The sequence below is a fragment of the Stegodyphus dumicola genome, chromosome 8 (assembly GCF_044657685.1).
Source record: "Stegodyphus dumicola isolate Sdum_Otavi_A_Nest chromosome 8, ASM4465768v1".
NCBI lineage: Eukaryota > Metazoa > Arthropoda > Arachnida > Araneae > Eresidae > Stegodyphus > Stegodyphus dumicola.
In genome coordinates, this window is record NC_140775.1 from 90,852,417 (window position 1) to 90,868,505 (window position 16,089).

Below are 16,089 nucleotides of genomic sequence, written 5' to 3' on the forward strand. Positions count from 1 at the left end.
CTGGCAAACCTGTTTTTAGTTTCTTGGGTCGACCAGGCCCCCTTTTAATCAGGATAGGTTGCATTGATTCGCTATCTAAATCACTTCCGCTTTCCGGTTCAGCTTCAGATTTAAGTGGCGACTCGCTACCGTCCAGAGGTGATGATTTTTCACAACATGTTTTATTTATAATTTTTCCCTCCGGAGCGAAAGGCAGATTATTACAGCAGTTTTCAAACTCATTAATGAATTTTACATCTCTGCTTATTATCACTTTACATGCCTCGGGATCCCAAAGTCTATACGCTTTTGATTCATCAGAATAGCCAATAAAAATACATTCTTTAGATCGAATATCAAATTTGCCTATTCTTGGCCTTTTATTTAGAGAAAATGCTTTTTGGCCAAAGGTTCTGAAGTGAGAGACAGCAGGTACTCTGCCAAACATCACTTCATAAGGTGTTTTTATTTCGTGTTTTAAACCTCGCGTTGGGCAGCGATTTCGAATGTAAGCAGTGGTATTGACGGCTTCGGCCCAGAATTTCTGAGGCAGATTGGATTGCAATAACAAACATCGCGCCATTGAAACCAAAGTGCGAATTAATCTTTCGGCGACGCCATTCTGGGCTGGCGTGTAAGGAGTGCTCATGTTTTATTCCCGCATTATTAAGAAATTTATTAAAGTCTTTCCCTAAATATTCTAGCCCGTTATCGGTTCGCAGGATTCTGATTTTAGAGTTAAGTTTATTTTCAAAAGATGCTTTAAAATTTCTGAAAGCTTCTTTAACCTCATCCTTAGATTTCAGAAAATAAACACGAACATATCGAGATCATCGATAAATGTTGCGAAATAAAATGATCCACCGATTGATTCAGTTCTCATGGGACCACACAAATCAGAATGAATTAGATTCAACAATTCAGTACTTCTATATTCAGATTCTTTTGGAAGAGGGGTTTCGGTTTGTTTACCCTGAATGCATACCTTACAAGTAGAAAGAGAGTCATTTTGAGAAAAAGAAAGATCTCTAATCATGTTATTTATTTGAAGTTTTTTAAGACCATTTTCATTTAAATGGCCAAATCTTATATGCCACTGATCTATTTCTTTAGCAATTGATACAGATTCAAATATTGGCATGACAAAATAAAGATCATTTTCGCGTTTAGCTAAAATTACTGTTTCGTTATTAGAATTAATTATTTGAGAACATTTTTCTTTGAAAATTACTGAAAGTTTATTTTCAGTTACTTTAGACACTGAGATTAAATTATTTTTCAAATCAGGTACACACAATACATTTTTGAGTTTGATATTTTCAGTTTTAGAACCTATGCAAACTTTAAATTTAACAGTTCCTTTTCCAATAGCTTTAACAGTTTTATCAGCAGCTAATTTAACATAAATATCACCTACCTCGTGAATTTCCTGAAACAGTTCCTTGCTGTTACACATATGCGATGTTGCACCACTATCCAGACAAAAAATGTCTTTAGAATTACTATTAGTGCATGCTACGGCTTTTTCTCGCTCCAAGGAATTCCAAATTTCTGCAGACATCGCAGTTTCACTGAGGCGTTTGCTTTTAGTTTCTTTATTTTTCTTCCTACATTCCGATGCTCTATGCCCATAGATATGGCAGAAGTTGCATCTGTAGTTAACTGGATACTGTCTTCGGTTTGCAGACTTATCTGGTTTCAGTTTAGGAACCAGTTGCTGAGTATACTCCCGATCTTTTGAATAGAATGCATGTTGTGGTTCAGAAAACGATGAATCTTTATTTTTGCGAGCGTTAGCTTCTTCCAACAGTTTAATTTTCAGCATTTCTGGAGAAGGCAGTTCATCACGAGATTCGATTGCTATTCGAAAGCTTTCATAAGAGTCCGGTATGCTATATAAAAGCAATATTGTAAGCAAATCATCCGCAATGTTTATTTCCATTTCTTTAAGTTTGTCCACAAGAATGAAAAAATCATTTAGATGAACAGTCATTTGTTTAGAATCACTCATTTTTGTAAAAAGCAATTTTGTTAGAATTGTGGCCTTTCTAGCTGGTCCCTTCGATTCGTAAATAGAATGCAATTTACGCCACAGTTCGTGAGATGTTACACAATTCTTTACTTGTGGAAGTTCACTGGGTAAGATGGATAGAATTATATCCACTCGTGCTTTTTGGTCAGTAGTTTTCCATTTAGCAAATTCTTCATCACCAGGTTCTGGTTTCGGAATTTTCCCAGTTACATAGTCCCAATGATCATTTTTAATCAGTATTGCTTCCATTTGCAACTTCCACGTATCAAAGTTGTCCTTGTTTAGCTTTTCAATTGACACTGTATTAGTCGTCGCCATTTTCATTTCAGTCGACGCAGCTTGGCTTGCCGAAATTTAACAATGGTAGTTGCGCTGCACAGTTAAGCGCTACCTGGGCCCATAACCTATGAAGAATAAAATGACGTCTTCGATATACATGACAAACATTTATTTTAACTATGAAGACGTTGAACAGCAGAGTAGAAACATGATATTACACAGTGCTTTGCACTTCTCTCTATCATGCAATACTCACCATTGACTTTTGCTAACTACCTATTAACTAAGTATAAGTGTTACGCAGCAGAGAACTCGCTTATCATGCGCATGCGCTAGGGAAATCAACGGCGGTTGCCAACATTCTTCAAATATTTCTGTGCCTCCCCCATTATTATTCTTCCAAAGTAGACAGCAACCAGTTTTCACAAACACGCACAAAAAAACACAGAATTGTGGAGACTCGGCTTCAGGCAACCTTCAGCATCAGCTGCTATCTATAAACACATTGCCTCATTGTTCCTGGTGTTTAAGGTTTGCTAACAACTGTAGAACCAATCCACCATTACGAAAATCAAACCGGAACATCAGCATAGTGAAAGTTTCTAGTCAAACCGGAACATCCCGGCCCCCATTGGACGATTGTCCAACATCATTTGGAAATGGGAGTGGACTGATATTGGAGACGGCTCGGCGAAAGATTCCATCTGAAGTTCTGACGTCTATGACTCGTACTAGTCCATCTGGACCAGGAAAGGTCTCCTCGATGCGAGCTAGTGTCCACTTCATGGGTGCCTTGTTTTTATCCTTTAACAAGACTAGCTGTCCTGCCTTGAGATTGGACCTCACTTGATTCCATTTTGAGCGGTTCTGCAAATGAGTAAGATATTCCACGCTCCAACGGTTCCAGAAATTAGCTCTAAGTTTTTGAATTAAAGTCCATCTAGAAGACAAGGTCAAAGAATCTACAGAATTATTCGGTTCTGGTATCGACAAAAGTGGAGCTCCTATTAAGAAATGACCTGGAGTCAAAGGCTGAAGATCTGTTGGATCAGCCGAAATAGGTGATAGAGGTCGAGAGTTCAAGCAGGCTTCTATTTGTGTAATTAATGTATACAGTTCTTCAAAGTTTAAAATTGTCGTTTTCGCGACCTTTGTCAAAATTCTCTTCATTGATTTTATATTAGCCTCCCATAATCCACCAAAATGCAGGAAGGAAGGAGGAAAAAATCTCCATTTTATACTTTCTTCGGAACTAAAGCGCTGAATAGGATCCGATCTACAAATTCTAAAGAGTTTATCAAGAGCATTCTTCGTTCCCTTGAAGTTCGTAGCGTTATCACTCCAAACAGTGGATGGTTTAGATCGTCTGGCAATAAACCTCTAAGACATGCTAGAAAGGCTTCAGTAGAGAAATCCGATACTACTTCTAGATGAATAGCCTTTGTACTAAAGCAAATAAATATCGTGTTGTATGATTTAAACGTAACTCTAGATCTTTTCAAATTAGGCTTGGTGATAACTGGACCTGCAAAGTCCATCCTATTTTTTCGAATGGTCTAGTTATTACAACTCTATCTCTAGGTAAGTCTCCCATCATTTGGTTTATGGTTTGTTCCTTGTTCGAAAGCACGTCATGCATTTACTTATAACGTGTCTATCTTGTCCAGAAGGTATCCAGTATAATTGTCTAATAAGAGAAAGTGTTGTTTGAACGCCTGAATGAAGAGATTTTTTGTGATAATAATCTATGAGTAATTCAGTGAAATGATGTCTTTTGGGTAAAAGAAGTTGATGTTTTTGGTCTTCTGAAAGATTGGTCTCCCACCAACTCGTAAAAGTTCATCTTCATCCAGAAATACATTTAAGGATAAAACCTTACTATTACTTGGAACTGAGCGTTTCGACTGCAGGCACTTAATTTCAGGTTGAAATTCAGAATGTTATACACATTTGACTAGCACCTTTGTTGCATTCTGTAGTTCAGAAGCACTCAAAAAACTTTCTTTTCTTAATGGTGGATTGGTTCTACAGTTGTTTGCAAACCTTAAACACCACGCAGTAGTTCTAATCAATTTGCTGAATGACGAATACCTTTTAATGAATTCGTTCTTAATGGAATTTTCACCTGTGACTGTTGAGTTCACTACAGCTCCCCTTCGAAGTTCAAGCTCTTCATGATCCTTGAAATCTCTTACTGATTCTGCAAGTTTAGGCCACGAATCTATGCTCTGTAATAGCCACTTAGGTCCATGCCACCACGTTACTATTTCGTAGTTCAGACAACGTTATTCCTTTCGTGGAATTTGTTTTTGTTCCTCTGGTCAGCATATCAGCTGGATTTTCATCTCCAGGGCAATAATTCCAGGACTCAGGTGATGTTTTCTCTCGTATTTCCATTACTCGATGTTGGATGAATGGCTTCCATTTATTTAAATCGCCCTTTATCCAGTGTAACGTAACAGAAGAGTCTGACCAAAAATATACATTCATCTGGAGTCTTTTCTCTAACTGTTCTTTGACATTCGAGGCTAATCTTGCTCCGATGAGCGCCCCCATCAGCTCTAATCTTGGAAGGGACAGCTTCTTCAGTGGAGCTACTCTGGTTTTGGAAATGACAAAACTACTTCCTATTTCACTGTCCATCGTGACGTATCGCAGGTATATCACAGCTCCATATGCCTTCTGACTTGCGTCGGTAAAGCAATGCATTTGAATCTCTCTCAATTCAGACTTGTTAGTCTTTCGGAAGTAATGTCGCGGAATGTTTACTTCCTGAATCGCTGACAGTTCATTAATCCATTTTGCACCTTTGTTGCATTCTGTAGCTCAGAAGCACTCAGTTCCCTTTAGAAAAATTTCAGCAAAATTCTGTATGATTGTCAAATTTTACAAATTTTATTACCCAAATGATGTTGGACAATTTAATTTTACAAATTTACAAATTTGTCAAATTTTGTATTTTCTTGCATTGCTGGCAAATTCAACAAGCTGATATTTTAAAACTAAGTATACGGCAAAAAAATATCATGATTTGTGTATAAAAACCATTCGAATACAAAAAAATAGAACACATATGAAAATGGTGGTGTTGCTTGACTTAACAACTGTTATGAGCGTTGTTGCCAGAGTCTGGCACTTTCTGAAAATTTGGCTCTTTTATTATGATAGTTGCAAAGGTACATATGTAAAAATAATATTAATGCTATCCACAAAGTATTCTCTTTCAGATTATGTATAAAATGTTCTTATTAGCATGAAACAAATTTTCTGTATTCAAGTTTAGAACAGAAATTTAGTGAGAAGTTCCGAAGGGCTTTGGTAAACCAGTCTGTGGGGGTGTTGGTGCACCACCTATGGACAATTGCTGTGTCCTTCATGTTGTCAAGCAAGGTGTAGTCCGAGGTCTACTCACTTTGCATACACATTTGTCATCTCCAGATCATCATGCACAATCGCCTGCAATGTTCCTTGCGTAAGCCCTGTCTCTTCCTGCATGTTGTTGAATGTTATGCGCCTGTTCGCCATGATCAAATCCACGTGCCTTCATGCAACCTTCAGCCACATTTGCTACTGTATGTGATGTTGCTGGTTGTCCCATGCTGATACCTTTGGTTACAGTCTCCACTCCACTTCTGAACTTGGCTAACCAACGGGATACAGTATGGCTTGAGGGTGCTTTGTTTCTGCACGCCAACACCATGCAACAATGGATCTCACTACCCTCTATCCCTTCCCTCCATAGGAATTACACTGTCCAACACTGACCATGATAATCACCTTCCATCATTGCTGTTCACACTCTCACTGATGACGGTGAAAGGGACGGGTGCTGATTTAATACCGTTCGCTTGCGGCCAGCTCCATCTATGCATTATGAGTGGCTCACGCCCCCTTGTGTCTATTTCACTTGTTTTCTCTTCACATACTGTAACAGTTTCGTTATGAGACCCATTGTGTCAATCATTTCTGTATGATCCAAGTATTTCACACGGTGATTAAAAAATAAAAAAGCATGTAGAGGGCCAAAATAAGCAGATTTGTATGAAAGTGGCATGTTGAGGTGGTGCAGAGTGCTGTTAAGTGGTAGATAAAAAGAATTATGCTAGCTTAAATCAGCATTTCCTGTGATATGCATCACTACATGAATATGAACCTTGCTAACATACTGAGGTTGCAGCTAAACAGATACTCAAAAGAGACACACAGAATAATTCCTAAGTAGTTTCTTTGAGCTGCTGCTTTTTTCTGTCCTTAGCCCCACAGATAAAATGAATATCAGCAAGCTCTACATTCATACAGAGATGCATATCACTCAAAATCCGCATGAAAAACGACAACTTATCACTCAACAGCATGTTACACCACTTCAACGTGCCATATCCACATATACATTCTTTTACAAAGTCTGTTTACTTTGGACCCTCTATCTGCCTTTATGAGTTCGCCATATATTTAATCAGCTTAACAGTCCACAAAGTTCTAAACTTATTCAATTCAGAAGCATTACTTTTATTATTTTTGCAGGACTTGCAACAAAGTATCAGAAAATAATGAGAAATAATCAGATCTGGTCTGGCAAACAAGAGACGAAAAGTTAATTTTGTGTAACAAGCATCACTTCTTTGTATTTTAACTTTTTGCACATATTTGAATTATGTAATCAATTTAATAAATTGTTAAGTATACACTACCATATAAATATTATAATGTTACTGTTATAATATTGCTGTTATTATCCTTTAATATAATTTAAGAGATTAACAAGTTTAAAAAATTTATGAAAAGTATAATTTTTAACTTTAAACAAGAAACTAAATTTAACTTATTTATACTTTAATGGCCATAATACAAGTATTACAAGAATGTGACCACCAGTTATGTATGCATGAAATATAAAATGTGATTCATGTTTTTATTCTTTATAATCCCTATATGTTTTTAATTTATGTTCACTATTAGCCTAATCTCTAAAAATAACTATATTATTCATTTTCATCGCTACATTCAAAATTGTTAGACAGGCTGTTTCAAAAATTTTCATGACACTTGTAAAATATTTTACACGATAGCAAAAATAATATATGTTTTACGTTTTTGGTCTAAACTTAATGTCAGGGATGAGATAAATAGCAAAGCAATAAAAACAAGTGGTCATGCAAGTTTTGAAACATGCAATTTGATTTTAACAATTATTGTACAGTACTCTGCAAACCATAGTGGAACAAAACTGCATCTAACTGTTGAGTAACTAGTAAAGGATAAAAAGTATTTTAGATCAAAAATACAACTTTATTCATTTTAATTTTGAAAAATAACAAAAACTACATTATTTATGAGATGACCCAACATTTTATTCAAGAAATTATACATATGTACAAGATTATTAAATGTAATGTAACTGCTTCTTATAATACATACAGAATTAACAGTCAAAATTCTGATATTCAGAAATAATGAAGATTGAAGATAGTCTCTCATAAGGGTCCCTGTGATAAAAATTCCTCATGTATGCAACCCAAATATTATTTGGTCCAGCTGACTTTTGGTATATCATAATGTTCTGTTAAAGAATCAAGATGACGGTTGAATTCCTATAAAAAAAAAGTTTTGTAAGGACAATAACTTAACCACCATGAATGTATAATTTTATCTAGTATAAAAATGTGAAATGCAGATAATTACATGCATTAGTGAATTCAGATACTCATTTTTGCATCTACTGTTTACATGTGTTTTTATGATGTGAAGAAACGTAAAAATTATAATCCATCAAAACAAAAATTTTTACAAACCCACAAGCCACAATATACTCTGTGCTTCCAAAAGTCTTTATCAAGCCTTTATTTTTGCTAACGTTGGTCAGAGACACATACTTCCAGTTACAAAAATGTTTTAAATGACACAAATATTCATATTTTGAATTTATTATACTTTTAAATTTAAGACTATTAAATCTAACCTTTTACAGGTTAGATGGACTATATACATGTATTTAGAATGGTTTTACACTCATTACAAAAAAAAAATAAAAATAAAACACAAAAAATTTGACTCCAATATGACAAAAATTGACTGAGATATTTAATTTTAAAATGTGGCATATCAGATGTTATTTCCAACTTGCTTTGAGGAGTCATTTAGTAAATAAATTAGATAATTACATTGATTTTGTTCCCCCTTAAATACCATATTTAATAGAATTATTATTATATTTATCTACTAGCAATTTTTATTAATTTTCTAGTAGCATTCTTTGGTTTATAATTTTGTTACAACTGGTCTGCCAAAAGAATTTTTGCACAGGTAATTAATAATTATATTATTAATATTATGACATTTTAATTGATAATCTTTATCTAACAATCATGCAAAAAAATTCATTAAACAAGAAATGTTTTTATTTTTCAATTCATGCAAATAATGCATTAATAAGTTGTCTATGTGCTAATATTAAAGCCTGCCAGTTTTTTCTAGATACAAATTTTGTGAATAAGATATCTTTTTTTTAAAAAAATTATATTGATCAATATTTTTTTACAATAATCTGATAAAAGTGCTCTCCTCACTTCAAAAATCTGTCAGCATCAAAAAACCAATTTTCTAAGCTGATATTTCATTTTTAGTTACAATTGCAGATATTTGGCTCTTCAATTTGTACCTGGCCAATGAATATGATATTCCACTTTAAAATGAAATATCTTGGTAAATTTTTGTTCAGACCTTTAATATTTTATTTTTTATAATGAGTATAATATTTCCCTAACTATAAGGGAGATTAAGGAGAACATATAAAAGGTTAAATCTCCCCCCCCCTTTTTTTTAAAATATTGTAACATAACTATTTGTCAAAATAAAACTTTAGTTACAACCAGATATTTATAATTAAGAATTTCTTCGGTAGAAGGATATTAATTATTGTATAATAGTCGCTAATCCCATGCCATAATCTCCTATTTTATTTTTTTTATAATGAAAGTAAAAAATTTTCATTGCCAAAAAATGTTTTTAATCCACATTTTACACTGTGAAAATTCAAATTTTATCAGCTTTCAGATGTTCAGTTAGAATCTGAAGAAGTAGAGTGCAAGCCCCCCCCAAACCCCATAAAACCATTTGCATGGATTCTCCTTATGAATCAGTCACATTTGCAAAAAGTGCACACATTTCTTCCTATAAATTTATGGAACATCCAAGATATTAAAAAATCTCAGAGAACTCTGGAATCTAGGCATCTCCAAATTCCAATATGACGAAACAAGAAGTTTACGAGGAATGTAGTCCAGCAGTGGCCCAATAATTAAAAGCACAAAACACTGGTATGTTTGTGCCAGTTTCTTCTCTTAGCAATGGAATGGGTTGGGTACATGAGATTTTTCTGTAACCTTTCTCATCTGTAACACAAACACCAGTTTCTCTTAAAAAAATCATTTATGAAGGAACCCCTTCCTACATACTATTGTGCTTTATCATAATTCAGTAAGTCAATCGATCTTATGAAAGATGTCACTTTCTGTAAATACATATATTAATAATTTTTAATACAGTCAAAAGTCGTTAATCCGGACTTGTCAGGACTTCGGCGATTCCGGATTATAGATCATCAGTTTAAATCTGGTAAGATGGCATGCAGAAATTACAAAATTAAAAATATGAAACCGTAATTTATGAAATAAAGAACAATTATGATCTAAAGGGTATCAAAATTTACAAAAAGAAAAAGCTTAATATTTATTTGTTTACTTTATTAAACATTTCTTTCAATGTAAGTTGTTTCGTTTTATGTGATAATACTTTCTCTTTAATTCTATTAAACAGACATAATTTCTAGTTTAGTTCCAAAGTTCCGCTATTCAAGTCCTATAATTGCTGTGTCGAGAATACCGACTAATTTAACAATCGAAATGTTTTCGTTTCTAATAACCTCTCTGTCACTTTCTTCACTATTGGAAGCAAATTATAATGATAAGGAACTTGATTTAAATCATATCAAAGGAGTACATCGAGATGAAATAGTACATTTACTAAGGAATTATAAGCCAAATAAAATAAAAACATCTGCCCTGAAGATAAGGATAGTGCTGACAGATCAACTTCCAATTCATTGCGCGCCGCGGCGTTGGCGTTTCTCCCTCCACACACTGCCGCAGAGCAGCGTGAAATTGATAAACAGATTTCGAATTTCAAAACATACCTTCGCTTTATAGATCATTTACTATTAGTAAATATATATCAGAAATTCTATTTGACATAATCGAAAGTTCAAGCTTACTTTTATAAAACTGCTCTAACAGTCTGCAAAAAATAATAAGCCGGATCCAATTCGAAGATTAAGGAACAACGCTATCTGCAACATTAACTGAATTAGATAATTTTAGCTTAGCTTATACTGACCATTATACATTAAACGCGCATGCGTAAACGTATTATGCGCTTGCGCACATGTATATTCGCAGCTGTAAAGGTCTTACGCGCATGCGTAAATGCTACGCGTGCACAGAAAGTTTGTAGTTTTGAGGTCCGAATTAACGACTTTTCACTGTAAAATGATGCATTCAAAATAGTGTGTAATCCTATCAAAGTATAAAAAAATCTGCAAACCCAAAAAATGCTGCAAATTACATAAAGACGTTTATTGTTTTATCAGTTAAATAGTATTACATAGCTGCCAAATCTCCTGTCTATTATCACATCTCTCAGTTTTTAATTTTTAGCCTCTTATTTCATCATGTTACAGACACAACTTCATTTTTTCACTAGTCAAAATACAGAACACATAAATAGCTGATATGACCACATGAAGTATTAGGGATAAGGAAGGAGGTTTCTCATCAAAAATATCAAATCTGCATATATACTGAAGTGAAGGAATCGTAAACATAATCAAGAAAAGAGAGTGAATCATAAACATAACCTAGAAGAGCAAGATGTTTAATTTTGCTTTTTGCTGCATTGCCTGTACATGCCAATGCATTTTAAATTTACAGTTAATTATTAATTAATTTTATTATTTGGCATTAATTATTTATTTTATTTTCATTGTGTTTAGAAATGCTTTGATGACTAAAAGCTTTCCCTCCATATATTTAGAATTTTGACAACAAAGTTTAAGAAAATTACAAAATGAAATTAGCCAAAAAAAACATAAAATTTAGAATACCTAATTAAATATTAATATATTTTAGTCGTCTGGCTTTTAACTGCACCGGGAAAATGGCTGAAGGGAACACCAAACGTTAAATTTACAAACTGCGTAGAATTTTACTCTGCATAAAAAAACGTTATTACGTATAAAAAAATTACAATGAAATAAGCAATATCCTTTAATACAAATATTAATTATCCTAATAAAAAAATCATGCAAAACTTTTCAATATCTTACAAACAAAACATGACATTAAAGCAACTCAAAAAAGATAAAATTCCGCGCAGAATTTTACTCTGCAGAACAACTTTAACAAAAAAAAAAAATAAATAAATAAAAATGTATTATATATATGTAGTAGGGGAGTTGAAGATGCTAAATAACAGTTCCAACTTTGTTTTCCACACCACAGAACATTTAATAAAGATAATCAGAAAAAGTACAAATTAGATTAAATACAAGTGCCGTTTGATACAAAGAGGATTATGTATAGCTTTTACCAGTCTTATCACATAACCAATTAGTGCCTACTCGCATTTGCTGATGTATTAAACAGTACAGTCCAATTTACCACCTTCGCGTGGAAAACTACAGTTCCTTATTCTACACCTTCACGTGCAGCTCACCACCTTCGCGTGGGATAGCACAAGAGTCTCTCTGTCTATGTCATACTCATCTTTCACCTCGCTGCTGGCGCATCGGTGAGGCCCTCTGGTGGTTGTGTCGCACTTACGGATACTACATATATATATGTGACAATCTCTTAAAAACAGTTACATAAGAAATACGATGAAAAATTGTTGCCAAAACCACATTTTTAAAGATGTGAGAAGTGTACTCAGAAGCTTCGTTTAAAAAATTTTTTACAAATACAAAATATTATCATTTTTCCAAAATTCTTTTTGTAAAAGCAGTCACAAGGATGAAAGTTTAACGTATCCAAAAATCAAAGAAAAATACGAGGGCCATCCAGGAAGTAGATTACGTTTCCGTCTGTGTCCGCTAGGGGCGGGGCTAGCGCGGCCATCTTGGGGTCAGAGCGTTGCGCAGCTCAGTCTGCATCTAGCCGTGCTAGTGAGAGGTTCGTGCTGTGCTCCGTTCAGATACTGTGACGGTTTGAAATGTCTGCGTTAATTGAAAATCCCGCGAGGTGCGCTCAGTAATAAGGTTTCTGACTGCAAAAAACTGTAAACCGATAGAAATCTATCGGCAGCTTCGTGAAGTGTATGGGGACAACATTATCACTGAAGGTGGAGTGCGTCAGTGGGTCATAAGATTTCAAAATGGCCGAACCAATGTTCACGACGAAGATCGAAGTGGGAGACCCAGCATAGTGACTGCCGAACTTCTCGAAAAAGTCGATGCTAAAGTCCGTGAAAATCGAAATTTCACAATAACGGAACTTTCTTTGAGTTTTCCACAAATTTCGCGAAGTTTGTTGCACGAAATCATCAGCGAAAAGCTTGATTACCACAAGTTTTGTGCATGATGGATTCCAAAAATCTTGACAGAGGACCACAAAAATCAGCGAATGGCTGCAGCGTTGAACTTTTTGGACGCTTACCATAAGGATGGTGACTCTTTACTCGATCGCATCGTTACTGGTGACGAAACATGGGTGAAACATGTGAACTGTGAAACGAAATTGCAATCAATGCAGTGGGGGCACACAAGTTCTCCCCAAAAACCCAAGAAATGCATGCAAACAATGTCGGCAAGGAAGATGATGGCGACTGTTTTTTGGGACAGAAAAGGTGTAATTTTGGTGGACTTCCTGGAAAGAGGCACTACAATAAACTCTCAAAGGTATTGCCAAACTCTCCAAAAACTCAGAAGAGCAATTCAAAACAAGCGCAGAGGAATGTTGAGCTCTAAGATCTTGTTGATTCACGACAACGCCCGGCCCCACACGGCAAATGTCACTCGTAAAGTTCTTGAATCTTTTAAGTGGGAGTTGTTTCCTCATCCGCCGTACAGTCCCGACCTGGCACCGAGCGACTTCCACCTATTCCCAGCAATGAAGAAGTGGCTGGCTATGCAGCGTTTTGATGACGACGCACAGCTGCAAGAAGAGGTAACGAAGTGGTTGAAGGCGCAGGCGGCCGAATTTTTCGACGAAGGAATTTCCAAGCTCGTACATCGCTACGATAAATGCCTTAATTTGTATGGTGACTATGTAGAAAAGTAGTATTTGAGTGTGGCTTTCATCTGTATATAATAAAATTTGTTTCCTATACTTTGTTTATTTTTTTATTCCAAAACGTAATCTACTTTCTGGATAGCCCTCGTAGTTTCCTCATAACATTTAGCAATTAACCCTGTAACTGTCAAGTTATATTGATGATTTGGGTACACAAATTGTCAAATTTTTTTATTGCAAAAATCAAATGTTTAGTACAAAATAAAATATTCTTAAGTAGTTAAAAATTGATATTTTGAAGTACATGGGTAAAATTTTTAAAGTTTTGTAGCCACTGCATATTTGCTTGAGGCGGCTGCCACTCAACATGGCAGTTGTAAAATTCGCTTCTAGTGGAGCATTATTTTCTAAAAATGAAAAAAAATTTATTATTTTCTAAAAAAGAAATTAATATAAGTGAATCCTATTAGTAGTTCAGTAATTCAGTCTTGTGTGGTACAACTGGAAACACTTTTCCAAGCACAAACCAACTCCACAATCACTACACCAGAATCGTGATTCCTTCCTTATCTTTTCCTCATTTTTATCCTTTTTCGAACAACACACTTTGCACTGTCTTGTAGGTGCACGTTTCGCAGGAGTAGGAGGAATATGGGATATGAAATGTCGTTCAGTAAGACGGGCAGGGTTATCTATTGTAGGTGGTCTGCCAACATTCTTTTGTCCAGAAGCTGCATCATCATATTTATGTAAAAGCTCTTCTACAACTTGGATTCGAAATTCTAGAAATGTAATATGTTTCCCAACTACATTTTTATAGAGCAAATATGAGTTCCAAAGTACCTTGTCTAGTAAATGTAAAAATATGTTTTTATAATATTTTTTCTGATGTTTAACGGATTGTTGGATGAAAGGATATTTCCTAATCACAGCGATCTACACCACCCATAGTTACACTGCAATTAGAAACAATCTTCGCCTTGAGTATATCTCCATTTTTTATTTTTTGAGGCTGACCATGGAAGTATCATGAATACTGCTCATCAAACACACATCCTTCATCTTCGGTTGAAGAATCTAAATCATCTATATAACGTTTCAAAGAACTGGACGCCATTTTACAACAAAAAGATCCCATGCACTTTGAACCAAAGAACTTACAACCTCTAACCTTTGAAATCTTCAGTAAAGTGCTGTCATCTATTGAACTGAGCGCACATTAACTTTTCTCGAGATACAGTCGGGTTTGACAAAGAGGTGAAGCCAAAATAAACGTCTCCCGATATATATTCGGGTATAACAATACGATGCACTCAAAAAAAAAAAAAAAAAAAATTACCCCGAGTAATACTCGGTCGTGAATCTCGGGCATGACAGTTAAAAGGTTAAAATGTTTTCTAGAGTTTTTGGTGAAACTGAAGAACGAAACATAGTTTTGTTTTTCTTCACAACACAGAAGACTCTCTCGCACTCAGCATTACTGTGTGGAATTACGAGAATAGCACATAAAACTCTTGCTAGTCTATCATATTTTGGTGTTCCATCAGCTCTTTTTATTCTTTTTAAGTTACCAACGAGGACATCAAGTCTATCTTCTCCAGAACTGGCAAAGTCTTCAAACTGTGCAGCAGAAAATTGGTTCTGTAGTTCATCTAAAGCATCATTATGGCATTCATTTTCTTTAATTGTTAACAAAAATGGAAATTTATCAATAAAAAAACGAATCTTTTCAAAAGATGAATTTTCAATTTGTTTCAAATTTGCCACTTCAGCATTTAAAAGAACTTCATTTTGCAAAGAAAACTTCCTTACAATGTAATCATAGGCTGAGGAAAAGTACTTTCTAACACATTGAAAAAATTCTTTTTTCTCATGATCTTTCAAAGAATTTACAAGTTCCTTGGTTTCATTTCCAATTATAAGATCATTGTCATCCTTTTGATTTGCCAAACTATTATAGGCAACATGAATCAACACACTGTTTTTCACAACGGATGGTTTTACAAACTTAGTATAAAGTTCTTTCAAGAGATCATTAAGAATTTGGATAAGCAGGGGAGATTTTGGCGAAGCTGATTGTAGAAGGGTATTTACACTTTCAAAAATCTTAATGGTACTTAACACAAACTACAATATGCTTTGTTCAAATCCGAAGAAAGAAGATAGAAAATCCTTTCCTCCCGGCTAATAGAAGATTGTTTCTTCTTCCCTTCAACTTCTTTAACAAAGTTGACCTTTGAGGAGTCTTCTAAGCATTTTCTTTTTAAAGGGTTTGATTCTGTGTGTTGGCTTTTCCCTTTTAAAGCATTTTGATTAGAAGCAAAGTTGGTTTTCGGAATCTTATATGCCGACAAATTTGATGGGATCTGTGGTTTCGTTTTGGTCTCTTCGTGGAAATATTTTAGCAATGCATCCCACTGTTCAATAAACCTTCCTAGCGCTCTGCCTAAGGATAACCATCTCGTGCATTCATGTTTCAGAATTTTTCTCGTTTCACCAGAGCACAGTTCTTGGAAA

At 34.8% G+C, this 16,089-nt stretch overlaps 2 protein-coding genes across 7 annotated transcripts in view; one reads left to right on the forward strand and one right to left on the reverse strand.

The window, feature by feature from the left end:
- Positions 1–6,989, forward strand: part of LOC118179410 (uncharacterized) — a 48,104-nt gene extending 41,115 nt beyond the window's left edge. For all 4 annotated transcript variants that reach the window (XM_085822112.1, XM_085822114.1, XM_085822113.1 and 1 more), the window contains one exon: positions 6,815–6,989. In XM_085822112.1, the coding sequence (XP_085678238.1) occupies positions 6,815–6,841 (27 nt within the window). In that variant the 3' untranslated portion in view covers positions 6,842–6,989. The remainder of the gene's footprint in view (positions 1–6,814) is intronic.
- Positions 6,990–7,616: 627 nt separating this feature from the next.
- LOC118204316 (protein FAM32A-like) overlaps positions 7,617–16,089 on the reverse strand; it is a 44,905-nt gene continuing 36,432 nt past the window's right edge. For all 3 annotated transcript variants that reach the window (XR_015042624.1, XM_085822118.1, XM_085822117.1), the window contains one exon: positions 7,617–7,881. Coding sequence is in view for 2 of the 3 variants with exons in the window: in XM_085822118.1 (XP_085678244.1) it covers positions 7,813–7,881 (69 nt within the window). In the remaining variant the exon portion in view is untranslated. The remainder of the gene's footprint in view (positions 7,882–16,089) is intronic.